General features: G+C 43.6%; 1 protein-coding gene across 7 annotated transcripts in view; it reads right to left on the bottom strand.

Moving 5' to 3' along the window:
• The window catches only part of LOC110492072 (arf-GAP with coiled-coil, ANK repeat and PH domain-containing protein 3), a 109,242-nt gene that overhangs the window by 73,607 nt on the left and 8,320 nt on the right, over positions 1-27,315 (bottom strand). For 5 of the 7 annotated variants that reach the window (XR_005036524.1, XM_036946977.1, XM_036946976.1 and 2 more), the window contains exon 1: positions 829-1,026. The exons of 1 other annotated variant lie outside the window; for it this stretch is intronic. Coding sequence is in view for 5 of the 6 variants with exons in the window: in XM_036946977.1 (XP_036802872.1) it covers positions 829-875 (47 nt within the window). In the remaining variant the exon portion in view is untranslated. Of the gene's footprint in view, positions 1-828; positions 1,028-27,315 lie in introns of those variants that run through there. One more of the 7 variants, XM_036946979.1, reaches the window with a different exon arrangement.

Here is a 27,315-nt window from a genome sequence, read left to right on the forward strand (position 1 = left end):
TGATGTTCCCTCTACACAATAAAAGAACAAACATGATTATATTTTTTTTTCTTATGTGATTTATGAGGTCAGAATACTGCCATTGACAACCATTCATTTAATGGTAAAGAAGTAAGAAATTAGGCTGTCAGGTTTAGTCAGAAAGGTAACCAAATATTACAAAAGATAAGATGGTCTCCATACATAGAAAACCCACTAAATAGTTGATGCTTTCAAAAATATGTATACCATTACACAATATGTTCCATCACATGCCAATGCCTTTGATATCGTTTCTGTTTTCTTACCACAAAATGTTGCATTTGTTCAACATTTCCAGAATATTCTTCCACAAAATTGAGAAAAAAAAACGGATTATTTTCATAATCAGAGGTCTATTACAAGTATTTCTGAAGGGTAATATTTCGTTTTCCTCACTTGGATCCATGCTGGGTCTCACACAGGGTTAATTCACCATGCGCTCACTGTCCATTCATCCAAGGTTGTCCGATGATAAGCAATGGACATTTTTACGCATTTCTTTTAAAAATGGCAAATATATGTATTAATAGTAAATAGCCATGTCCAGCATTATGCAATTCACTGCAATAATTGCCTTGCAATGGAAATATAGGGTAAATGAATTGAAATTAGGCACACAAAAAAATCGCTCTGACAGCAATTTACCATAGCTTATTTACAATATGAAGTAAATTAAAGGCTATGCTGTTCAACTATTTGCAGATTAATGGCGTTTTGGAATGTTTGAATCCTGGAAATCGTCTTCCTCGATAGGGCGAATCCCTGAAGAATTCAACAAGCGAGCAGAATATCTGCGCAAATTCTTACCTGAACCGGGGTGAATCTTTCACACATTCTTCAAAATCCACCGTCATTTTGGCTGGATTCAGTCTTCAAGCTTTATTCATAAATTTCATTTCCAGAAAAATATAAACGATAGAAGACTGTAGATATATGTAGACTATTCCGATGTGCAGCGATAGCCAACTCTCCCCGTCTTCACTGTGCTACTAAACTGAAACAAGAGCCTGGCATATTTGAACCGCTAGACCGCTGCAAAAATAGGGACTATCGTCATAGTTCATTCTCAACAAAAAGCGCACTCAAATTTAGGGATCTATCCTGACTCAAATCACCGCGCATATGATAGCCTACAACACACAGCATTTGTGTATAAGGTCATGATGTCAATATCAATTAAACAAATGTATTTCTAGGTATTACACCAATACTGCAGAGACAGTATAAGTGCACATAGCCTGCAGTTTGCCCTAACCCTAGCAGTTCATGGACGCTTATTACACAGTGTGTGTGTGTGTGTGTGTGTGTGTGTGTGTGTGTGTGTGTGTGTGTGTGTGTGTGTGTGTGTGTGCGTGTGTGCGTGCGTGCGTGCGTGCCTGCGTGTGTGCGTGCGTGCCTGCGTGTGTGCGTGCATGAATGAATGGTACTAAAGTCAGTATACTTGAGAGTGTATCAGAGTGAATTAACTGTTTTGAGCTTGGAGTTTCCTCTCTAGGCTCAGTCAGTCAGAGGACCTTTGGCCTCTCATCACAGCTGGCAGTCCTTGACTGAAGCACAACTAAATTCCTCTTTTCCCCAGTGCCCATCTCTGTTGATATCTCGAGGCAACACATTCACACAGGCAAACGGATTCTCACAGAGAAACATGATATTAAAAAGGATTTCTTCCCTGGCAGCCCAATGTGATAACTGATACAGCGAAGATGCTAACATCTGGCATGGCTCTGGTTCAAGAAGGAGTTGAGGATCTCTAGAGCTGTGCAGGAATCTCTACTATTAATCTGGAATTTATTACCCCTACTCGCCTCTCACACATGCAATGGGTCGGTTTTTGTCATCACCAAATCTGTCCCTTTAGAATCACAAGTCTGAGATTCTAAAGTCACATACAGCCTAACTCTTCAGTCTGTGAAATGGTCTTCTATTGCTATGTGATACAATAACTAACACTATAGACACCCACACAACATCATGATGGACATTATAACCCAGGTGGTTTGGGCCGTGTATGCTGATTGGCTGAAACAGCATTCTAGCCGTATGTATGTCAGACAATATACCTAATGCCAAACTACTTTTTTTTACTGTTATATTTATGTTGGTAACTGGTTTATAATAGCAATAAGGCACTAACAACCTATGGAAATTATGGGGAAGAAATTCATGACAGGTGTATTAATTATCTAAGATAAGGCCAAAAAGAAAGAATATTATTAATTCACAGGAAATGGGAAAGCTGGAGGGAGAGAGTGCTAGAGATTTCATGGCAGGTTTTTATAGAACACTATTGTTCCTTCTTATCCCTGCTTTCAGAGGCTAGCTGTGCCCCTGAATAGGAATGATCTCACCGCCCGGCCCTCGCCTCACTACTCTGCTGATGGGGAGATGTCTTGACTAGCTGGATGCAATGCTGCCAGTCAAGACTTGGCCTGACTAACTCATTTTTTTTTTCATGGAGATGTAAGCATGAAGTCACAAGAACTAAATAATACCAAATGATGATAAGGGGTGAAGCAAAGGATGGATACATTCCGATCATGGGATAGACCCTGGAAACCATAACATTGCGGCTCATTTCATCGATGTCATTCAATGACACCACTGTTGGCTCAACTCTCAAGACCATTTCATTTTAAAAGTGTGATTAAATTGGACTCCTGTGCCCCAGGAGTGAGATTATACATGACAGGTTTTAATATGTATGAAAGGAAAAATAGAGTGCAGGCATTTGTTTAAATTATGATTTAAAGATATAGTTATTTATTAGAGCTTTGCAAAATGTAACCCATTGAGTAATCGCAATTGAAATCTGGGGACTGACTCTCTAACACAGGTGCCAAACCTGTGCCAAAAATGCACACACAAAAACATTTGTGGTGTCAGCAAATTACATTTCCTTCCTTTCCTTGATGAAGTGTTAAAGTTTACTTAGAAAACTCCTCTCTTTCCCATTAAAATACTGTGTTTCAGTCTATGTATCTGACAGACAGCCATTGACCCATATTATTTATTTTTGGCATTACAGTGAGCCGAGACAGTGGGTCAACTGTCCTTGAGGCAGGAAGAGGATAGAGGAATGTGTTCTACTGGAGCAGGTGTTGTGGAGTTTGTTAGTCTATCACAAAAGCAGCATCCCTGCATGCTGCAAACCCATGAGTCTCTCTTACATCCTTCATCTCTTCAGGCCCTAAATTTAGACTTGCTTAAATCAAGGCCTTTCTCTCTCTCATCCCTTGCTCCCCTTTCTTCCTCCGAGATCAAAGCCTTTCTTCTCGTTCCACATTCACAGCTTTTGAAAGCTATTGAGTCAGCAGACTGATCTGAACACGCTGGGTGAGATATTTGAAGGAAACTTCTTGTGTAATGCGACCATGCAGAGAGAAAGAGAGTTTGAGAGAGAGAGAGAGAGAGAGAGAGAGAGAGAGAGAGAGAGAGAGAGGCCACCCCTGCACCTATGAACATACAGTGCATTCGTAAAGTATTCAGACCCATAGATTTTTTCCACATTTTGTTATGTTACATCCTTATTCTAAAATGTATTAAATCATTTTCCCCCTCACCAATCTACACACAATACCCCATAATGACAAAGCTAAGAGTGATTCTCTGATCCACCTCTACGCAGACAACACCATTCTGTATACATCTGGCCCTTCTTTGGACACTGTGTTAACAAACCTCCAAACGAGCTTCAATGCCATACAACACTCATTCCATGGCCTCCAAGTGCCTTTAAATGCTAGTAAAACTAAATGCATGCTCGTCAACCAATTGCTGCCCGCATCCGCCCACCCGACTAGCATCACTACTCTGGATGGTTCTGACTTAGAATATGTGGACAACTACAAATACCTAGGTGTCTGGTTAGACTGTAAACTCTCCCTCCAGACTCACATTAAGCATCTCCAATGTCAAATTAAATCTAGAATCGGCATCCTACATCGCAACAAAGCCTCCTTCACTCATGCTGCCAAACATAGCCTCGTAAAACTGACTATCCTAAATGGCGATGTAATTGACAAAATTAAGCCTCCCACACTCTACTCAGCAATCTGGATGTAGTATATCACAGTGTCATCCGTTTTGTCACCAAAGCCCCATATACTACCCACCACTGTGACCTAGATGCTCTCGCTGACTGGCCCTCACTACAAATTCGTCGCCAAACCCACTGGATCCAGGTCACCTATAAGTCTTTGCTAGGTAAAGCCCCACCTTATCTCAGCTCACTGGTCACCATAGCAACACCCACCCGTAGCACGCACTCCAGCAGGTTTATTTCACAGGTTTATTCCAAAGCCAACACCTACTTTGGTCGCTTTTCCTTCCACTTCTCTGCTGCCAATGACTGGAACGAATTGCAAAAATCACTGAAGCTGGAGACTTATATCTCCCTCTCTATCTTTAAGCATCAGCTGTCAGAGCAGCTGACCGATCACTTTACCTGTACACAGCCAATCTGTTAAAAGCACACCCAACTACCTCATCCCCATATTATTACTTACCCTCTTGATCTTTTGCACCCCAGTATCTCTACTTGCACATCATCATCTGCACATCTATCACTCCAGTGTTAATGATAAATTGTAATTATTTAGCCTCTATGGCCTTACCTCCCTAATCTTCCACATTTGCACACACTGTACAAAGAATTTTCTATTGTGTTATTGACTGTACGTTTGTTTATGTGTAACTGTGTTGTTGTTTTTGTCGCACTGCTTTGCTTTGTCTTGGCCAGGTCGCAGTTGTAAATGAGAACTTGTCTCAACTGGCCTACCTGGTTAAATAAAGGTGAAATAAAATAAAAAACTGTTTTTTAGAAATAATTGCAAATGTATTAAAAATAAAAACCTAAATATCACATTTACATAAGTATTCATACCCTTTACTCAGAACTTTGTTGAAGCACCTTTGGCAGTGATTACAGCCTTGAGTCACACTGCAAGCTTGGCACATCTGTTTTTGATTTAAAAAAATGCCCTGGCCCTGATGAACTAGACCCCCGCCTCCTACACCTAGCTGCAGACATCATTGCTCCCCCCTTAACATGTATTTTTTAACCTTACACTTGATGGAAATCCCCAAGTTATGGAAATCTGTTTTTTGTACTGCCTCTCCTGAAAGGTGGAAATCCCTCGCTACTTGACAACTATCGACCCATATCAAAATTGTCTGTACTGTCAAAGGTACTGGAGTCCTTAGTTAGTAAGCAGCTAAAGACCTACTTCCAAGAGAACAACATCTTAAATGGAATGCAATCAGGTTTTAGGTCTGGCCACAGCACTGTTTCAGCAACATTGAAGGTTTTAAATGACATCCACTGTGCTCTTGATAAGAAGTTACATTGTGTGTCTGTTTTTATTGACTTGTCGAAGGCTTTTGACACCGTGGACCATGCTGTGTTTGTACAAAGGTTAAAATGTTGTGGAATTCCTTTGGTTCCTTTGTTTTGTCTTTTGTTTTAGTATGGTGGTTATTTTCAGTCTTTGTGTGTCTGCACCAGACATAACTGTTTCGGTTGTTTCTTTGTTGTTGGTTATTCAGTGTTCAGGTTTTTCATTAAATAAGATGAGCACTTACCACGCGGCGCTTTGGTCTTCACCTTCTTCCCAAGACAGCCATTACAGAACCACCCACCAACAAAGGACCAAGCAGCGTGGTAACGGGCAGCAGCAGCAGCAGCAGAGAGGTGGTCGGTCAACCCAGGGAGAGTGCCGGAGCCCGCCTGGGATTCTCTGGAACAATGTGAGGAGGGTTGCCGGAGAATGGAGTTGGCACGGCGGTCAAGGAAGCCCGAGAGGCAGAGACACGAGGAGTGTGGCGAAGTCAGGTAGGAGACCTGCGCCAACTTCCCGTGCTTATCGGAGAGAGAGAGGGACCGGGCAGGCACTGTGTTATACTGTGAGACGCACGGTGTCCCCGGTGTGTGTGCATAGCCCGGTGCGGTACATTGCAGCACCTCATATCGGCCGGGCCAGAGTGGGCATCGAGCTAGGTGCCATGAAGCCGGCTCAGCGCATCTGGTCTCCAGTGCGTCTCCTCGGCCCGGTGTACATGGCACCAGCCCTACGCATGATGTCCCCGGTTCGCCAGCACAGCCCAGTGCGGGCTATTCCACCTCGCCGCACTGGCCTGGCTACGGGGAGCATTCAACCAGGTAGGGTTGGGCAGGCTCGGTGCTCGAGATCTCCAGTGCGCCTCCACGGTCTGGTCTATCCGGTGACGCCTCCACGCACCAGCCCTCCGGTGGCAGCCCCCCGCACCAGGCTGTCTCCTCCCTACAGGTGCTCCCGCCTGTCCAGCGCTGCCAGAGCCTTCCTCCTGCCCAGCGCTGCCAGAGTCTCCCGTCTGTCCGGAGCTGCCGGAGTCTCCCGTCTGTCCGGAGCTGCCGGAGTCTCCCGTCTGTCCGGAGCTGCCGGAGTCTCCCGTCTGTCCCGAGCTGCCGGAGTTTCCCGCCTGTCCGGCGCTGCCGGAGTCTCCAGCCTGTCCGGCGCTGCCGGAGTATCCCGCCTGTCCGGAGATGCCAAAGTCTCCCGTCTGTCCGGAGCTGCCGGAGTCTCCCGTCTGTCCCGAGCTGCCGGAGTTTCCCGCTTGTCCGGCGCTGCTGGAGTCTCCCGGCTGTCCGGCGCTGCCGGAGTCCCCAGTCTGATGGGGACCTGGTCCAGTCCCCAGTCCCCTGGGCCCCAGTCTGATGCTAGGGTCCCCAGTCTGAGGTCGGCGGCAAGGGTCGCTGCTCGAAAGAGTCCATGGACGCGGTTGAGGAGGCGGACAAAGACTATGGTGGAGTGGGGTACACGCCCCGCGGGGGTGGGGGGGGGGGGGTGGGGTACTGTTACGTTCTGACCTTAGTTCCTTTGTTATGTCTTTGTTTTAGTATGGGCAGGGCGTGAGTTGGGTGGGCTGTCTATGTTAGTTTGTCTATGATTTTCGATTTCTGTGTTTGGCCTGGTATGGTTCTCAATCAGAGGCAGCTGTCAATCCTTGTCCCTGATTGAGAACCATATTTAGGTAGCCTGTTTTCCATTGTGTTTTGTGGGTGGTTATTTTCAGTCTTTGTGTGTCTGCACCAGTCAGAACTGTTTCGGTTGCTTCTTTTGATGTTTGTTATTCAGTGTTCAGTTTTTTCATTAAATAAGATGAACACTTACCACGCTGCGCTTTGGTCCTCACCTTCTTCCCAAGACAGCCGTTACAGGATGTTCATTTTTATGCAGATGATACTGTTCTTTATTCAAGTGGTAGTAGTATATCTTTAGCTTTTGAAAATGTCCAAAGAGCATTTAACATCATACATCAGAATCTGTATGATTAAAAGCTGATTCTAAATTTGGGTAAAACAAAATGTATGGTATTTTCAAATGCCAGGCATGTTACAAATCATGTCATTGCTATATTGGCTGGACATACTATAGCGCAGGTTAAAGTGTACAAATATTTGGGTGTGTGGGTTGATGATGAGCTGAGATTTACTGTGCATGTAGAGAACATGATAAGGAAGCTCAAGCTGAAAATAGGTTTTTATTACCGGCATAAGGCTTGTTTTTCTTTGGAGGCCAGGAAGGAGCTGGTACGATGTACATTACTGTCGGTTTGAGATTTGAGTAATGTTATATACATGCAGGCCTCAGCCACTACCATGAGAGCACTTGATTCAGTGTATCGTGCAGCCCTCAGGTTCATTACAAATCAGAAACTTCTAACACATCATTGTGATCTCTACAGCGCTGTTGGCTGGTCGTCATTGACCTTGTGTAGGCTTAAACACTGGTATACACTGATTTATAAGGCCATATTGGGTAAAAATGCAATTTTATGTAATTGTTTTTAGGCCAACTGTTTTTAGTCAAGATGTTTGTGTTTTTAATGTAATATGTAATTGTTGTACTGTATGTGCGTTTATAGTTTTGTTTAATGTTGTGTTAGTGTATGTAAGATGTTTTGTCTGAAGCGTTGTTCCCCCTGCTGCTATTGGACCAGGTCTCTCTTGGAAAAGAGATATTATCTCAATGAGAAAAAACCTGTATAAATAAAGGTAAAATAAAAATATATATATATTTTTAGGAGTTTCTCCCATTCTTCTCTGCAGATCCTTTCAAGCTCTGTCAGGTTTGATGGGGAGTTGCTGCACAGCTATTTTCAGGTCTCTCCAGAGATGTTCGATCGGATTCATCTCTGGCTGGGCCACTCAAGGACATTCAGAGACTTGTCCCGACGCCACTCCTGCGTTGTCTTGGCAATGTGGTTAGGGTCGTTGTCCTGTTGCAAGATCAATCTTCGCCCCAGTCTGGGGTCCTGAGCGCTCTGGACCAGGTTTTCATCAAGGATCTCTCTGTACTTTGCTTGGTTCATCTTTCCTTTGATCCTGACTAGTCTCCCGGTCCCTGCTGCTGAAAAACATCCTCACAGCATGATCCTGCCACCACCATGCTTCACCATACAGATGGTGCCAGGTTTCCTCCAGACGTGAGGCTTGGCATTCAGGCCAAAGAGTTCAATCCTGGTTTCATCAGGCCAGATCATTTTGTTTCTCATGGTCTGAGAGTCCTTTAGGTGTCTCCAAGCGGGCTGTCATGTGTCTTTTACTGAGGAGTGGCTTCCGTCTGGCCACTCTACCATAAAGATCTGGTTGGTGGAGTGTTTCAGAGATGAGTCTTGATGGTTCCAAAGTTCTTCCATTTAAGAATGATGGAGGCCACTGTGCTCGCTCTCGCTCCCGCTCTCTGTCTCTTGCAGTGCATGCTGGGAGATTTTTGGAGTTTGAGATTTGGTGTGGAGGGCTCCGTCCTAACTTGTTTTCTGGACTCTGTCTTGGTCTTTTCTTTCAATTTTTATTTTATATGGTGGAGGGTTAATGCACTATTTGTTGTAGCGGTATCCACAATGTTTTTCAAAGTTAGGGTGGAAGAGGACAGAGTTAGTTTCCTGGGGTTTGGAAGGTGTGGTGTGCGCGATGGCTTTTAAGCCTAGCTCGGAGGAGACGCTGCCGTTATGGCATGTATTCAGGTGTGTTCCTGAGAATGGAGTTAAGGTGGAGGAGGTTCTACTCGCAGTCCGTGAACAGGTAGGAGCTGAATTTATACATTCCGCTTCCAGAATGAACAAAGCTGTCATTGTGGTCATGAAAAGAGCAAATTTGGTTGGTAGGCTAATTGCTAGTGGAATATTTGTAAGTGCTGTGTTGGTGCCAATTTCGCCTCTTTCTACCCCTTTGACATGGGTAGTAGTTGAAAATTGTCCTCCATTTAGTACGGATGATCAAATCAGGAAAGAGCTGAGTCTTTTTGGTATGTTTGCTAGCGGTTTTCGTGTACCGTCGGCAGGTTTTCAGGCAGATGCCGTTAAGCATGTTGTTTCATTCCAGAGGCAAGTGTTCATGTTTTTGAATAACAATGAGCAACAGCTAAATGTGCATTATAAAGTGAAGCATGGGGAGGGGCTCTACTCAGGGTTTGCCACCACAGATAGTCTACGGTGTTTTGAGTGTGGGGATTTGGGGCATAAGAGCTTTGCATGCCCACATAAAGGCCGTAGACAAGGTGAGGGTACAAGCGCCAGTGGGGAAGATCGAGGTCAACGTGCAGGGGGAAATGAGACGCAGACAGCGGAGGCTGGGCCTAGTTATGCCAGGGATGGTGGTGTGGATGAGGCTGGGCCTAGTCATGCCAGAGATGGTGGGGTATCTGAGGCTAGGACCAGTCATGCCCGAGATGGTTTGGTAGCTGATGCTGGGCCTAGTCATGCTATGGATGGTGGTGTAGCTGAGGCTGGGACTAGTCAAGCTATAGATGGTGGGGTAGCTGAGGCTGGGCCTAGTCATGCTATGGAGGGTGGTGTAGATGAGACTGAGTCTAGTCAGGTTATGTTAGTGGATGAGGAGAGTATAGTGGGGAAGTGTAAGAGACTGGGGGGGAGTCAAGCTGAAAAGGAAAAAAGGGGAGAAGAAAGGAGGTGGGAGGGGAGAGGATTGTGTGGTCAAAGGCACCAAGGAACCTTTGCCTGGTGATGGGGGGGAGGCCCTGACCAGAGAGGAAGGGCAGGTGGTCAGGATGGGAGATGGAGATGAGGAGGAAAGTGAGTCTAAGGAAAAGCATGATGAGGAGGCTTTTTTCCCGACTACGCTTCCATGGGTCCGGAGCTGACAGCCAGTCAAGCAGAGAGGTCAAAGTACACATTGAGAGAACTGACAAGGTTCCTGAATGAGACCAAGGGGGAAAAAGTTAATCTTGAGCCTTTTTTCTGATCCGAGAAAGTTTGTAAGATCAGTACAACATGCTATGGAAAATGACAGGCATGGTGTTCTCTCACCCAGGAAACGGTTTAGGTTGAGGAAGTGGGTCACAACAGTGCGTATAGATCTACCTTCAGACACTGTTTAGATGTATAGTTTATTTTTGACACTGGGTCTTTTTGAGCTGTGCTATTGGTCTATTTCTCTGCTGGCTTTTCTCCCACTTCTTATGGAGACTCTTCAGGTAGGCTCGCTCAATATAAATGGCGCCAGAGATGCGGGAAAGAGGAGTGTGTTGGGTGAATATGTAAAACAAAAAAAGTACAGGTGTTGTTTCTGCAGGAGATGCATAGTGATGTGGTGAATGAAGTCAATTGGGGGCTCTGGTGGAAAGTGGCAAGTATGTTGAGCCATGGGACAAATTTTAGTGCAGGGGTGGCAGTCATTTTTGTACCGGGTCTGTCTGTAAAAATCTGCTCCTCAAAGGAGGCGTGTAGGGATAGGCTGCTTGTTGTAAAAGCAGAAATTAACAACATGGGTTTTGTCTTTATAAATGTGTATGCACCTAAACAGGGAGAGAGACGGGTGTTCTGTTTGGGTGTCTTAGACAGGAACTCTCACATGTAGCGGCTGAGGAGATGCTGGTGGTAGGCGGGGACTGGAACTGTACAATGGATTTTACGAAAGACAGAAATGGGGAAGAGCCTCATTCAGGGTCAGTGGGAGTGTTAAGGGACATCATTAATCAGTTCGACTTAGTGGATGTTTGGAGAACAAAACATCCCAACACAAGACAGTATACATGGGTGAAGGTTTTGTCCAAGAATCAGAGCAAAAGGCTGTTGGGCGCTATCATTCTCCCTGTGGGTTTTGGGAGCACTTGTAAGAGCTAGGTTCTCCATGCTCAAGGAAATGGATGCTCCCAGCTCCTTCTTCTTTGGTTTGGAAAGACAGAGCGGTGAAGCCAAGGGTATGCATTGTCTACGGCTGTCTGATGGGCGGGTAACCTCTGTGGTGGGGGAGGTGCGAGAGTGAACTGTGGAGTTTTATACTGAGTTGTATAGGGCAGAAATGTGTAATCCTACGTGTGCTAAGGTCTTGTTCGCAGAACTCCCTAAGCTCTCTCTGGCACAGAGGGATGTAATGGACATTCCACTGTTGTCCCATGAACTGGCAGAGGCCATAACCCAGATGTCCCCCGGTCGTGCACCGGGGGTCGATGGACTCCCAGTGAGGTTCTATAAAAAATGATGGGGAATAATTGGACTGGACTTCATTTGCGTGTTGCATGAATGCGTCGGGGTAGGAGAGTTGCCAATGAGCTGCCGTCGGGCGGCTTTGACTCTCCTGCCCAAAGAAGGGGACTTGTGTGAACTTAAGTACTGGAGGCCTGTGGCATTGCTCTGTGCGGACTGCAAGATATTTGCCAAGGTCCTCTCTAACAGACTGAAGTCCCATCTGGACTCGATAGTACATAAGGATCTAACAAACTGTGTACCGGGACGCTCAATCACGGATAACTTGTTCTTAATCAGGGGCATGTTGGACTTGTCAAGAGGTTCTAATGTGAACTTTGGACTGGTCTCTTTAGATCAATATAATGCTTTTGTTGGAGTGGACCATGAGTATCTGTTTAATGTGATGTCTTTGTTTGGGTTTGGGAAGAGTTTTTTGACCTGTGTGAAGATGTTGTATGCTGGGGCATCATGTATGGTCAAGGTGGGAGGGAGGCTCAGTAGGCCAGTCTGGGTGAGACGGGGCATTTAGACAAGGATGCCCTCTATCGGGGCAGTTATATACACTAGCCATTGAGCATGCAGGGAGTGTGCTGGACAGGCATGGGTGTATTGACAGGCATGTGCTTCCTGGGGGTTTGCAGTGGGGTTGTGAAGGGCTCAAAATGTTGGGGGTGTACCTGGGCTCGGAGAGGTGGGTCAGGAAGAACTGGGAGGGGCTGTCACCGGCAGTGGTGTCAAGACTGGCCAGGTGGAGGTGGCTCCTGTCCCAAGTGTCATATAGGGGGAGGGTGCTGATAATCAACAACCTAGTGGCAACTTCCCTGTGGCAAAAACTGGCTGTCGTCAACCCCCCGAATGTGGTTATGTGGGGAGGAGAGTATGGTGGGTTTTAGATGGAGGGAGCTCTACAAACCCCCAGCACCAAAGAGGTCAGGGGACTTTAGATGGAGGGATCTACATGTTGCCCTGGCCACTAACAGCTGGTTGGCACGGGTTGAACCGGGAGTCGGGCAGGGGTATCTTTTCTGTGTTATGAGAGAAACTGTGATTCATGTGTTTTCTGTGTGCACCAGGTTAATGCCATTAATGTCTCGGTTGGAATGTCTGTGTGAGAGGTTGGGGGTGTTTTTTTTACTGTTGGGATGTTTATAAGGGGGTACAGGTATTCAGGTAATCTCTCTCTCTCTCTCTCTCTCTCTCACTGTTTCACGCTGATGGGAGGACACTAGGGTATGGAGAAAACCACATGAGTACATGCATTCATCATGCTGCTTGTCGACATTGCAGGCTGGTGGTTGTGTGATGGTGTGCAGTGTGTTTTCATGGCACACATTGGGCCCCTTGATAAAAGTGGAGCAGCATTTGAATGCCACAGTATATCTGAAAATCACTGCCAATCAGGTGCATCCCTTCATGGCAGCAATGTTTCCATCTGTGAATGGATTTTTTCACCAGGAAAATGCCCCATTCCACAAGGCTAGGATTGTCTAGGAATGGTTCCACGAACATGACACTGAATTCAGTTTACTGCAGTGGGCTGCCCAGTCACCAGATCTCAATCCAATTTATCATCAGTGGGATGAGATGAAACTAGCTATTCGGAGTAGAGATCCACTACCAGCCAACTTGACACAACCGTGGGAAACATTGGAGTCAACATGGGTCAGCATCTCTGTGGAAGGCTTTCGACACTTTGTAGAGTCCATGCCCTGATGAATTGAGGCTGTTCTGGGGACAAAAGGGAGTGCATCTCAATATTAGGAAGGTGTTCCTAATGTTTTGTACACTCAGTGTAGATCCATAGGCCCTTCCCTAAAACAATGACAAAGGATCAAAGTGAGCCGTCATTAGGTCCTTTTATTCAGACAATAGTAAGACAAAGTGGTCAAACATCAACCAGTTAAAGGCAGATATTCATCATGAAATCTTGGCCTCAGAGTGCGGTGGAAGACTGATACAGTATGTGCAAATGTCTAAGCATGGGTTGACTGCCACTAGCCTATACTGCCCTACTCATGACCTGTCCCCTGCTGCGTGGCATACACCACAGAGAGTGCAGATGTAAAATGTCAGCCTCTGAATCGTGAGAAGAGGTCGAGGGTGTTGATGCTGTCGGCTCCGATTTCTGGGACAGCCCTTTCACGGCAAACACAAGCACTGCTGCAGAAGCGTGGAAATATCGGGAGAGGTGGGTCTCTAGGAAGGTGACCTAGTTTTGCTCCCTTCCACTTATCCTAGTATGCATTCCACTCTCTCCCTTTCTTGGTCTGCTGGTGCGAGGGGCGAGCTTCGAGTGAGTCACATCACTGAGCACAAAGCTTGTAACATTATCCCATCTGACTGCTGTTGCAGGGGTTGACGAAGAACCTCTGGAGTGGCTCGGGTGTTGTTATGAACATTTCATATTATGTGTGTGTGTGTGTGTGTGTGTGTGTGTGTGTGTGTGTGTGTGCGTGTGTGTTCGCACTACTTCCCTACTCAAACATTTATTCCCCATTATGTCAGCTTTTTTACCTAACCGATTTTTATCTCCTACAGAGTGAAAGGGAGTGTGAAGAATAACGGAGTACTAAAATGATGATTGGCTGCCTTCATTATCCATTCACAGTTCATTGGAGCAGAGTAGACTCTAATTCCTCTTCAAGGAATAATGAGTCATTGTTTGACCTTTCAACTGTCAACTTTCAACTATCAAATGTCAAAACGGAAGTATCCAAGTGCACCACAGTGTGAAGGATCAAGGCACCATTGCATGCCAGATGTTACACTCTACTCTTTGCATAATAGAGGGAATCTCTCCAAGGACGATCAATGGCTGGAACGGAGCAAATGGAATGGCATTAACCACATGGAAACCGTGTGTTTGATGTATTTAAGACCATTCCACCTATTCCGCTCCAGCCATTACCTTGAACCCGTCCTCCCCAATTACGGTGCCACCAACCTCCTGTGCCTCAGACAGCCGACAGCATCTAGCTTGGTGAATGCTGTGTAAAACGTAATGGGGTTACTGAGGATGCTACAGATAATACATGTTGCTGTTCTAATGGGAGGTGCTTTCCCACTGGGCACAGACGTCAGCTCAACGTACACGTTTTTTTCACATTTGGTTGAGTTGTAAACTAACAATAGCCGCGGGAAGTAGTTTGGGGGTGGGGGTGCTACGATTTTTTTGCTGATGGGTAATGCAGAATTTTTTGTTGTTGCCTGAACTGAAGATGGCTACAGTGCCTTGCGAAAGTATTCGGCCCCCTTGAACTTTGCGACCTTTTGCCACATTTCAGGCTTCAAACATAAAGATATAAAACTGTATTTTTTTGTGAAGAATCACAACAAGTGGGACAAAATCATGAAGTGGAACGACATTTATTGGATATTTCAAACTTTTTTAACAAATCAAAAACTGAAAAATTGGGCGTGCAAAATTATTCAGCCCCCTTAAGTTAATACTTTGTAGCGCCACCTTTTGCTGCGATTACAGCTGTAAGTCGCTTGGGGTATGTCTCTATCAGTTTTGCACATCGAGAGACTGACATTTTTTCCCATTCCTCCTTGCAAAACAGCTCGAGCTCAGTGAGGTTGGATGGAGAGCATTTGTGAACAGCAGTTTTCAGTTCTTTCCACAGATTCTCGATTGGATTCAGGTCTGGACTTTGACTTGGCCATTCTAACACCTGGATATGTTTATTTTTGAACCATTCCATTGTAGATTTTGCTTTATGTTTTGGATCATTGTCTTGTTGGAAGACAAATCTCCGTCCCAGTCTCAGGTCTTTTGCAGACTCCATCAGGTTTTCTTCCAGAATGGTCCTGTATTTGGCTCCATCCATCTTCCCATCAATTTGAACCATCTTCCCTGTCCCTGCTGATGAAAAGCAGGCCCAAACCATGATGCTGCCACCACCATGTTTGACAGTGGGGATGGTGTGTTCAGCTGTGTTGCTTTTACGCCAAACATAACGTTTTGCATTGTTGCCAAAAAGTTCAATTTTGGTTTCATCTGACCAGAGCACCTTCTTCCACATGTTTGGTGTGTCTCCCAGGTGGCTTGTGGCAAACTTTAAACTACACTTTTTATGGATATCTTTAAGAAATGGTTTTCTTCTTGCCACTCTTCCATAAAGGCCAGATTTGTGCAATATACGACTGATTGATGTCCTATGAACAGAGTCTCCCACCTCAACTGTAGATCTCTGCTGTTCATCCAGAGTGATCATGGGCCTCTTGGCTGCATCTCTGATCAGTCTTCTCCTTGTATGAGCTGAAAGTTTAGAGGGACGGCCAGGTCTTGGTAGATTTGCAGTGGTCTGATACTCCTTCCATTTCAATATTGTCGCTTGCACAGTGCTCCTTGGGATGTTTAAAGCCTGGGAAATATTTTTGTATCCAAATCCGGCTTTAAACTTCTTCACAACAGTATCTCGGACCTGCCTGGTGTGTTCCTTGTTCTTCATGATACTCTCTGCGCTTTTAACGGACCTCTGAGACTATCACAGTGCAGGTGCATTTATACGGAGAATTGATTACACACAGGTGGATTGTATTTATCATCATTAGTCATTTAGGTCAACATTGGATCATTCAGAGATCCTCACTGAACTTCTGGAGAGAGTTTGCTGCACTGAAAGTAAAGGGGCTGAATAATTTTGCACGCCCAATTTTTCAGTTTTTGATTTTAAAAAAGTTTGAAATATCCAATAAATGTCGTTCCACTTCATGATTGTGTCCCACTTGTTGTTGATTCTTCACAAAAAAATACAGTTTTATATCTTTCTGTTTGAAGCCTGAAATGTGGCAAAAGGTCGCAAAGTTCAAGGGGGCCGAATACTTTCGCAAGGCACTGTACATACATACATACATACACACACACGCACATATATATATACATACGTATGTATATATTTTTTTATCAATATATTTTTTTATTCAGATTTTTCAGGGGCTGCTGCAGCACCCTCAGCACCCCTACTTCCCACGGCTATGCAACTAATGTGAATTCAACATGAATTTAACAAGACATTTCACCATGACGTTGGCATTAAGGTTAAAAGTTGGGTGAAAAAATACTAAATTCCCTTAAGTTTACTTTTTGCAAATCCAATCAGTATCGGCATTGTTTCAACGTCATCACGTTTCTCCCGGTGGGTTCTTTGTAGTGGTTCATTATTTATCTTCACACAATACAGTTACTCTGAAATTATAATGATTAGTGAGACTTTACTACGAAGACTCAGCATCCGACTACATTGGAGAATAACCTGAGAGTGAGCACCCTATCAATAATTGAAATGGTTCATGATAAACATCATCACACATACACATTAGGGTATACAACATTTGTACAAGATGTGTCTCATGCCCTCGTGGCCTTTGTAGGTCAAGCTTGTACGATGCTGTTTCCTTTGCCAGAGAGGTATGAGACCAGCCCGAGGCACTTAGCCAGCATGCTAACAGCAGCCATGATTAATTCAAGAGCCCCTGTTAACGTTGATTACCAAGTCTTTCAGCCCCACTGCTCCCTCCCTTCTATCTGCCGCTGAGGGCACTAACTGTAGCATTGGCTACTGGAGGCAAGCCAGCAAAGAGCCTTCCCTATGCGAAGAATACGTATCTCACTGAGATACATCAAGGCCAGCACCTATAGGGACTAAATGAAAACATCAGACAACTTTGGGAATTGCTGGTCGTGTCTTATTGTGTGCACACGTCACATCTGGCTCTCTCGATTCTTGGGCGCTGCAATGAACTGACATGAAGCTATTTCTTGTGTGATCGATCTACACTACATCGCTACCGACACTGTAAGCTAGTACAAGGTAGTGCCAATCAAATGTGAAATCAATAAGTCGTGTTGAAGAGAGCGGGTGATAAATGATACTTTAGTTAGATCTCCGTCACGGTCCTTCATGTGCATTTTATAATATGTTCACATGTAATGTAGTGGCATGTCTCTTTAAATATATGTTTAAAGGGGCAATCTGCAGTTGCTACAGCCATTTTTTTCAATCTTTATTGAACTAGGCAAGTCAGTTAAGAACAAATTCTTATTTTCAATGAAGGCCTAGGAACAGTGGGTTAACTTCCTGTTCAGGGGCAGAGGCTACCCTGCCACCCATGAATGACATGTACCCATTGATTCTTGAAGAATATAACTTCTAAACGCCTCATGCACTGTCGTACCCACTAATGATCTTTTTTTTTTACTCCGTTTGCAAACCAAGTTAATTTAAACAAACAATATTTAGCCTCAAAACATGGTTCAACTGTCATTTTGATATCATGCATGGTAAGCCTCTGAATTTGAGAGTGGTTACATTTCTTCAGACCCATCCCTAGGCTTTTTACCGAAACAGGGGCAGGAAGAACGCTATGGTTTTGTTTCACCTGCTGCCCCTTTAAATGGATATTCATCCATATATTTAACCTAGAAAGTCGTTTACATTATATAAACCCAGGGAGGGATCCAGACATTAATCACAACTCTGCTGAGGAGCCTACAGTATGTCAACATCCATTAAGAAAAGTATGTAAAAGCAACCAGGCTTAAATATGTTCAGTAGTAAGAGTCATTCAAAGCTTTGACCTTGGCTCCATTGTGTGTTAATCGTGTTAGCCTGGGTAAGCCTAATTACTTAAGGAGCCTCGGACTGACAGTCAAAGCCAAGCAGGCAAAGCCCCTTTGCTTCCGACAAGGTCTTTGTGCTGTAGAGGAAGCACTGTTTCAAAGTCAATAGCAGCCTGAGTGCTGTCGTAATCATAATTGAAGTCTTCAGCCAAGACAACAAGAGTAGAGTATCCTCATGAAGCCACGGCTGGCTAACATGAATCAGGGTCATAGTCAGACCCGCTGGTACAGGTACAAAGGAAAGTACTGTTCATTTCAAACTGCCAGCTGCTCTGACTGAAGAAGAGGGATACAGAACATCAAACCCCAAGAGGAAGGTCTTGGAATGCCATTTTTTATGACACTGGAATGTAACAGATCTTCACAAAATTTGATTATCATACTCAGAGATGGGCAAAACAACGAAATACAAGGACACACTGGGCTTTGTGAAAGTACATAGATATATAGCATTGAATGTATGATTTCTGGGACATTCTTAAGACCTGAACTAATAGTTAGTTGCTGAGCATCTTCCATGATACTGTAAACAAATCTTTCCTTATCTCTAGACCCTCCCCTCTATTTCTGAGCTAAAGCAGCACATTTCAAATGCACATGGCTCCTTTGACCAGGAAGTAGTATGCTGGCACGCTTTCTCCAAAGTAGGCTTGTCAAATTCCATGCTTGAATAGTCCCTTGAATAACTGAAAAGTACCAGTCATTTTCAGAAAGGACAATAAAAAAAAATGAAATGAACATTCACCAATAATACAAGGGAACTGCTCTGGGATGAATGAGTGAAGCAGTGAAGATTAGCATTAAGCTGATTACCCAGGAAAGTGTTAACAAACATGAGAGAGTGAGTGCTTCATTGTGTGGACTCAAAGCTATCACTATAAGAGTTCTGAAAGCCATTCTCTCTGACTGTCAAGACATTACGTTTATTTCAATAATTCCGACTCAGGTAGGGCAAGATGAGCTGCAGGCTTTACTCAGCTGCTAGTCTCCACCCCCTCAATCCTAACACATACACACTCCCCTGCGTATGTATTTGGACAATGAGGCTAAAACTATTCATTTGGCTCTATACTCCAGTATTTTGGATTTGAGATCAAATGTTCCATGAGGCTACAGTTGGGGAGAGTGGGGTACGTTGAGCCATTTTTTACATTCAGCATCACTACGTCAGAGGAATTCTAGTATTCTTTACATTTTTTTTTTTTTTGGGGGGGGGGGGGGGGGGGGGGGGGGGGTTGTTGTGTATCCCTGGAAATAATCAGAATTCATGTAAACATAACAGCTTTAAAAACATAGATTGTTCTCCGGTATGGGGTAAGTTGAGCGTCGGGGCAGGGTAAGTTGAGCCACCTTGGGGTAAGTGGGTGATGGTGTCCTGTGACAAGTGCTTGGTGGTGTCCTGTGACAAGTGCTTGGTGGTGCTGGTAGGTTAAAGTTTAATTCATGGTATGGGGGTGTGGTATATTGTAATTTTAAATGTATGCCTACATTCAGATATACAGTGAGCTCCAAAACTATTGGGACAGGGACAAATTTGTTGTTGTACTCCAGCACCTTGGATTTAAAATTATAAAATGACTATGAGGTAAAATTGCAGACTGTCAACTTTAATTTGAGGGTGTTTTCATTCATATCGGGTGAACCGTTTATGATATTTATGCCTCTGTAACTATCTCACTCATCAATATTTAAGATTCATTCAGTATTATTTGTAATCACGGAAACATCCACATTAATTTAGAAGTGTTTAGAAACATATGTAATCATTGTGTGCTAGGAATATGGGATGAAATAGTAAACATTTAATTACTTTAATACACATATACAGTACCATTCAAAATATTTGGACCCACATTCATATTCAAGGGTTTTTCTTTATTTTTTACTATTTTCTACATTGTAGAAGAATGGTGAAGACATCAAAACTATGAAACAACACATATGGAATCATGTAGTAACCCAAAAAGTGTTAAACAAATCAAAATATATTTTATATTTGAGATTCTTCAAAGTAGCCACCCTTTGCCTTGATGACAGCTTTGCACATGCTTTGCATTTTCTCAACCATCTTTACCTGGAATGCTTTTCCAACAGTCTTGAAAGAGTTCCCACATATGCTGAGCCCTTGATGGCTGCTTTAGAAAAAACACTTTTTAGGTTACTACATGATTCCAAATGTTATTTCATAGTTTTGATGTCTTCACTATTATTCTACAATGTAGAAAATAGTAAAAATAAAGAAAAACCCTTGAATGTGTATGTGTGTCCAAATGTTGGACTGGTCCTGGATATGTGTATTAAAGTAATTAAATGTTTACTATAAAGCACTCTGTAGAGCTCTCTGTTCATTATCACTTACCCTTCTATTTCTGTCTGGGACAGGGATGTTGTTTCGATGTGCCACGTCATAGGCAAGTTCTCTGCATTTGAGGCTATTACGCCCATGAAACTGCTCTGTGAGATTCTTGTTATGTTTAGCCAGCTCAGACTCCACGTCTATCATAGCCTCTCATTCAAGCAGGTACATGTTCATTTTCTTTTATGTCAATGTACCCCTTCAGTGTCATTAACCATGTTTCCATCCAGTCATTTGTAAAGTGCATTCGGAAAGTATTCACACCCCTTGACTTTTTTAACCTTTTGTTACGTTACAGACAGAAATAACTCACCAATCTACACACAATACCCCATAATGACAAAGTAAAAACAGGTTTGTAGGAATTTTTGCAAATGTAATTTAAAAAATATATAGAAATACCTTATTTACATAAGTATTCAGACCCTTTGCTACGAGATTCAAAATTGAGCTCAGGTGTATCCTGTTTCCATTGGTCATCCTTGAGAGGTTTCCACAACTTGATTGGAGTCCACATGTGGTAAATTCAATTGATTGGTCATGATTTGGAAAGGCACACACCTGTCTATATAAGGTCCCACAGTTGACAGTGCATGTCAGAGAAAAAAACAAGCCGTAGAGTTTTGAGACAGGATTGTGTCTAGGCACAGATTTGGGGAAGGGTACCAAAACATCGTCTGCAGCATTGAAGGTCCCCAAGAACACAGTGGCCTCCAACATTTTTAAATGGAAGAAATGTATAACAACCAAGACTCTTCTTAGAGCTGACCGCCAGGCCAAACTGAGCAATCGGGGGAGAAATGCCTTGGTCAGGGATGTGACGTCTGGAGGAAACCTGGCACCATCCCTACGGTAAAGCATGATGGTGCAACATCATGCTGTGGGATATTTTTCGGCAACAGGGACTGGGAGACTAGTCAGGATCCAGGGAAAGATGAACGAAGCAATGTACAGAGAGATCCTTCAAGAAAATCTGCCCCAGAGCACTCAGGACCTCAGACTGGGGAGAAGGTTTACTTTCCAACAGGACAACGACCCTAAGCACACAGCAAAGACAATGCAGGAGTGGCTTCGGGACAAGTCTCTGAATGTCCTTGAGTGGCCCAGCCAGAACCCAGACTTGAACCTGATCGAACATCTCTGGAGAGACCTGAAAATAGTTGTGCAGCGATGCTCCCCATCCAACCTGATAGAGCTTGAGAGGATCTGCATAGAAGAATGTGAGAAACTCCCTAAATACAGGTGTGCCAAGCTTGTGGCTGTATTCGCTGCAAAAAGTGCTTCAACAAAGTACTGAGTAAAGGGTCTGAATACTTATGTAAATGTGATATTAGTTATTCAATTAGATTTATACATTAGCAAAAAAAAAACGTTAAAAAAAACTGTTTTTGCCTTGTTATTATGTGTTATTGTGTGTAGATTGATTAGGGGAAAAACGATTTAATCAATTTTAGAATTAACGCTATAATTTAACAAAATGCGAAAAAAGTCAAGGGGTCTGAATACTTTCCAAATGCACTAAATTAATAAAAATCATGACAGCTATGATGGACACTTGAAGTTTCTGTACAATTTTATAAATGCCTACAGATAATTTGTTAGTTCGACATGGTGGAATCGTTTTGTCTCTTTAAAATGAATGTACGAGAAATTATGGTGGAAATGCCTTTATGCGCAAATATTGATAAAATAAGTAAACTTGGAGTGACGCGATGATATGGTGTGTGGTCCCCCGACACTCATGACACTATGCAGTTATTAGGCTACAGATTAAATAAATGATGAGGAATTTCACAGGGTGGTGAAAGTGCACAGTGATGAGCTTGATTCTCCTTTCCAATAAATATCAAGGGCCTTATTCTGGTGAGTGACATGATGATAGATGTTTGACTGCTGTTTGACAAATGAAAATGTTCTCGCTCTTATCAATAATAATCTCATGAAGTAGACTAGTCTACCTGCACGGTATTTGCGAGCTGTTAGAAACTGCGCACATACCAACACCAGAGGAGGCACATTTGCTTTGTAACGCAATGGTGTGCGGCAAAACTATCCGTAGAGTTGAAAATGCGATGGAAACACATTGATCTTTAGATTTTTATTCAGTACATGAAAACTTAATCGAAAAAGTAAAATTTTTTGTGCACTGTCATCACACACTGATTTTTGTCTGCAACAACAAGAGTAACACCACTGGTGGGAAAATCCGCATATTTTCTTAATGCAGATTTTAGAATACTTGCAAGGAAAATCCGGACAATTGGATGGAAACCTAGCTATTCAGTCAATGTGTTTATCCTTTGCTGCTGCTCGAATGGACTTCTTCCCTTCTCTCACTTCCTTGTCTGCTCTCTCAAGAACTTCAAGGGGGGCAAGACTCAGTGATGGGCCGTCAGGGCCAGCAAGGCCTTCTCTGCTGGCCTAAACGTCATCAGAATATCATTTTTTTTTAAATATATTTTCCCACAAATATGTATTAAATTATTCCCCAGAGTAAGAGTTATACTCTTCATTTCATAGCTTTCCTCTTGGTTGCACTGCTTCCAGCCCCAGGTTGAGATTTGGAGGGCTGGTCTTTATGTTAGATATTTTATCCAATCATATTCAGCCATCATGTGTTGCCAGGGGTCTAAAATCTGCCCCCAGGCCTTCAGAATCAACAGTGCGGCGCTTGTAGCTTAAAGTGAATGGAAATGAAAATGTATTGTCAACCAATCAGCTTTAGAGTTGGCTATTGTACAGAGGCAGGTCCTATATGGGCAGGTCTATGCAGAACCTCAGAACTAGGAAACTGAATTTGATAAGCAAATTAATTTGCGTACTACTAAGCTGTTTTTTCAACCCACAATGGCGGAAGGAGGAGAAGATATCGATTTGGTCGAGGATATAATTATAACGCCATTCTCAAGACAAACTTTTCAAGAAAAGTTAGACATTGTCAGGAGAGGTCGCCCGACGCCGACGCTACAAAGCCTGTCACAGGCGGGAAAGGGGTTCGTTCCAACTACGAGCGCCATCAATGGCTCACAGGCTCCGAGAAGCACTGCAAACTGTACTGCTGGGAATGCCTATTATTTGCAAGTGATCGATTTGGTGTTTGGAGCCACACTGGCTTTGCAAACTTGAGTTGTCTAACCAAGGCAGCAACGGGACACCAAAGTACGGCTGGGCACTTACAAGCAATGGTGCTTTTGAAAACTTTTGGGGACACCCGAGTGGATCTAGAGCTCAACGAACAAGCGCGCAGGGCAACGGAGCTGCACAATGAAAAGGTATTGTACTCTTCCCCTGCAATTCTCTGAAAAAAAATGACAATTTCAAGGTGACGCAACGCCTGGTTATACTGCGTTTCTGTCTAAATGTATAGTGTCTAGAGCCATGGCATCATAATGATGGTAATAAGAGGTGGATTAATTCGGGTGGGACTGTGTAGGACCTCCCTGAAGGCCCAGGCCCCAGGCCCACGGCACGCCACTGGCAAGACTGCTTGTTTTATGTTTGTATGCACAGGGCATGATGATGACCACTCTATAACAACAAAAATGCCCTATTTTGAGTTCATATGCATGACACATTGCAAAAATACTATACGTATAATGCATAAACCAAACAAAATATAATCATAATTTATATAGGTTTTTGTGGCCAATGGCTCAATTTACACCAAGGCAAAAATGTTTACTATAGTAGCCCACAGCTACAAGGATGCACTTTCATGCTCATTTTAGGACTTCATATTGAAGCTTAGAAAGATCCCAACTGATTTATAGAACAATGTTAAAACTGTATAATTTGGTTTGGTAAAATAATGAAACCTATAGCACACATTTGACTTGGTGAAAATCAGTTTTATGGACCTAACTTACTTACCTCTTTTTCCATGTGGTTTAGTCCTTCACAAACTCCATGAAATTATGACCTCTTCCTAAATATTTGGTCGCATTATTAATTTTGTATATGGTTTTGTAGAAACACTCTCCGCTACAGAATGTCCCCTTTCAATTTGAAGGTATTTTCAAACATATCTGTTTTTCCATTTAGAAATGAAAACACTATGTATCTAGGCCCCACATTTGAAGGTGTCAACTATTTGTACAAATTCACATTTTGCAGTCACTTTCATTGTCAATAAGAATACTTCTACATTAATGTGGATGCTACCATGACTACGGATACTCATGAATGAATCGTGAATAATAATGCGTTTGAAAGTAACAGATGCACAAAGATCATATCCTCAAAACACACTAACCTTTCGCCATTGGCAATAACAGGGAAGGTAAGCATTATACACTGTTCTTTGTTGATTATCTGTATTCATGGTAGCATCCACATGAATTTAGGTGTTCAGAAAAAAAATTGATTGTATTCTTATTTACAATAAAGTGACTCTAAAATGTCACAATACATTATTTACCATTCATTTATATTGGGCACAACATAATCCGCAACACAACCAAAACAAACTGCAAATGCATCCAGCAAGTTTGTGGTCACATGCTTGTTGTCATTGCGTGCTATGAATGTGGGACCAATTACTAAACTTTTGACAAATTGAATACACTATAAGTGAATTTGTCCAAATACTTATGGAGTAAAGACCCAAATTAAACTTTTTTAGCTTCATGTCCAAATAAACACGTAGAGGAGTGTACATGCAGATACTGTCACGTTCTGACCTTAGTTCCTTTGTTTTGTCTTTGTTTTAGTATGGTCAGGGCGCGAGTTGGGGTGGGAAGTCTATGTCCTTTTTTTTATAGTTTGGGATTTCTGCGTTTGGCCTGGTATGGTTCTCATTGTCCCTGATTGAGAACCATACTTAGGTAGCCTGGTTTCACCTTTGAGTTGTGGGTGATTATTTTCTGTTCTGTGTTTTGCTGCACCGTTCAGGACTGTTCGTTTTTTTGTTGTTTTATTGTTTTTGTTAAAGTGTTCAGTATTCGTATTAAATACAATATGGACACCTACCACGCTGCGTATTGGTCCTCACCTTCTTCAACCCACGACAGCCGTTACAGATACAGTGTGATATGCAAATACAAATATTCATACCCCTTGACTTATTCCACATTTAGTTGTGTTACAGCCTGTACAACTTCCGGCGCCGTACAACTTCCGGCGCCGACAGAGATGGCCGCCTCGCTTCGCGTTCCTAGGAAACTATGCAGTTTTTTGTTTTTTTACGTGTTATTTCTTACATTAGTACCCCAGCTCATCTTAGGTTTCATTACATACAGTCGAGAAGAACTACTGAATATAAGATCAGCATCAACTCACCATCAGTACTACCAAGAATATGTTTTTCGCGACGCGGATCCTGTGTTCTGCCTTACAAACAGGACAACTGAGTGGATTCCATGCAGCGACCCAAAAAAAAAACAACTCCGAAAAAGAGGGAAACGAGGCGGTCTTCTGGTCAGACTCCGGAGACGGGCACATCGTGCACCACTCCCTAGCATTCTTCTTGCCAATGTCCAGTCTCTTGACAACAAGGTTGATGAAATCCGAGCAAGGGTAGCATTCCAGAGGGACATCAGAGACTGTAACGTTCTTTGCTTCACGGAAACGTGGCTCACTGGAGAGACTCTATCCGAAGCGGTGCAGCCAACGGGTTTCTCCACACATCGCGCAGACAGAAACAAACAACTTTCTGGTAAGAAGAGGGGCGGCGGCGTATGCCTTATGACTAACGTGACATGGTGTGATGAAAGAAACATACAGGAACTCAAATCCTTCTGTTCACCTGATTTAGAATTCCTCACAATCAAATGTAGACCGCATTATCTACCAAGAGAATTCTCTTCGATTATAATCACAGCCGTATACATCCCCCCCCAAGCAGACACATCGATGGCTCTGAACGAACTTTATTTAACTCTTTGCAAACTGGAAACCATTCATCCGGAGGCTGCATTCATTGTAGCTGGGGATTTTAACAAGGCTAATCTGAAAACAAGACTCCCTAAATTTTATCAGCATATCGATTGCGCAACCAGGGGTGGAAAGACCTTGGATCATTGTTACTCTAACTTCCACGACGCATATAAGGCCCTGCCCCGCCCCCCTTTCGGAAAAGCTGACCACGAATCCATTTTGTTGATCCCTGCCTACAGACAGAAACTAAAACAAGAGGCTCCCACGCTGAGGTCTGTCCAACGCTGGTCCGACCAAGCTGACTCCACACTCCAAGACTGCTTCCACCACGTGGACTGGGACATGTTTCGTATTGCGTCAGACAACAACATTGACGAATACGCTGATTCGGTGTGTGAGTTCATTAGAACGTGCGTTGAAGATGTCGTTCCCATAGCAACGATTAAAACATTCCCTAACCAGAAACCGTGGATTGATGGCAGCATTCGCGTGAAACTGAAAGCGCGAACCACTGCTTTTAATCAGGGGAAGGTGTCTGGTAACATGACCGAATACAAACAGTGCAGCTATTCCCTCCGCAAGGCTATCAAACAAGCTAAGCGTCAGTACAGAGACAAAGTAGAATCTCAATTCAACGGCTCAGACACAAGAGGCATGTGGCAGGGTCTACAGTCAATCACGGACTACAGGAAGAAATCCAGCCCAGTCACGGACCAGGATGTCCTGCTCCCAGGCAGACTAAACAACTTTTTTGCCCGCTTTGAGGACAATACAGTGCCACTGACACGGCCGGCAACGAAAACATGCGGTCTTTCCTTCACTGCAGCCGAGGTGAGTAAGACATTTAAACGTGTTAACCCTCGCAAGGCTGCAGGCCCAGACGGCATCCCCAGCCGCGCCCTCAGAGCATGCGCAGACCAGCTGGCCGGTGTGTTTACGGACATATTCAATCAATCCCTATACCAGTCTGCTG

This window comes from Oncorhynchus mykiss, chromosome 16 (genome assembly GCF_013265735.2).
Source record: "Oncorhynchus mykiss isolate Arlee chromosome 16, USDA_OmykA_1.1, whole genome shotgun sequence".
Classification (NCBI taxonomy): Eukaryota; Metazoa; Chordata; class Actinopteri; order Salmoniformes; family Salmonidae; genus Oncorhynchus; species Oncorhynchus mykiss.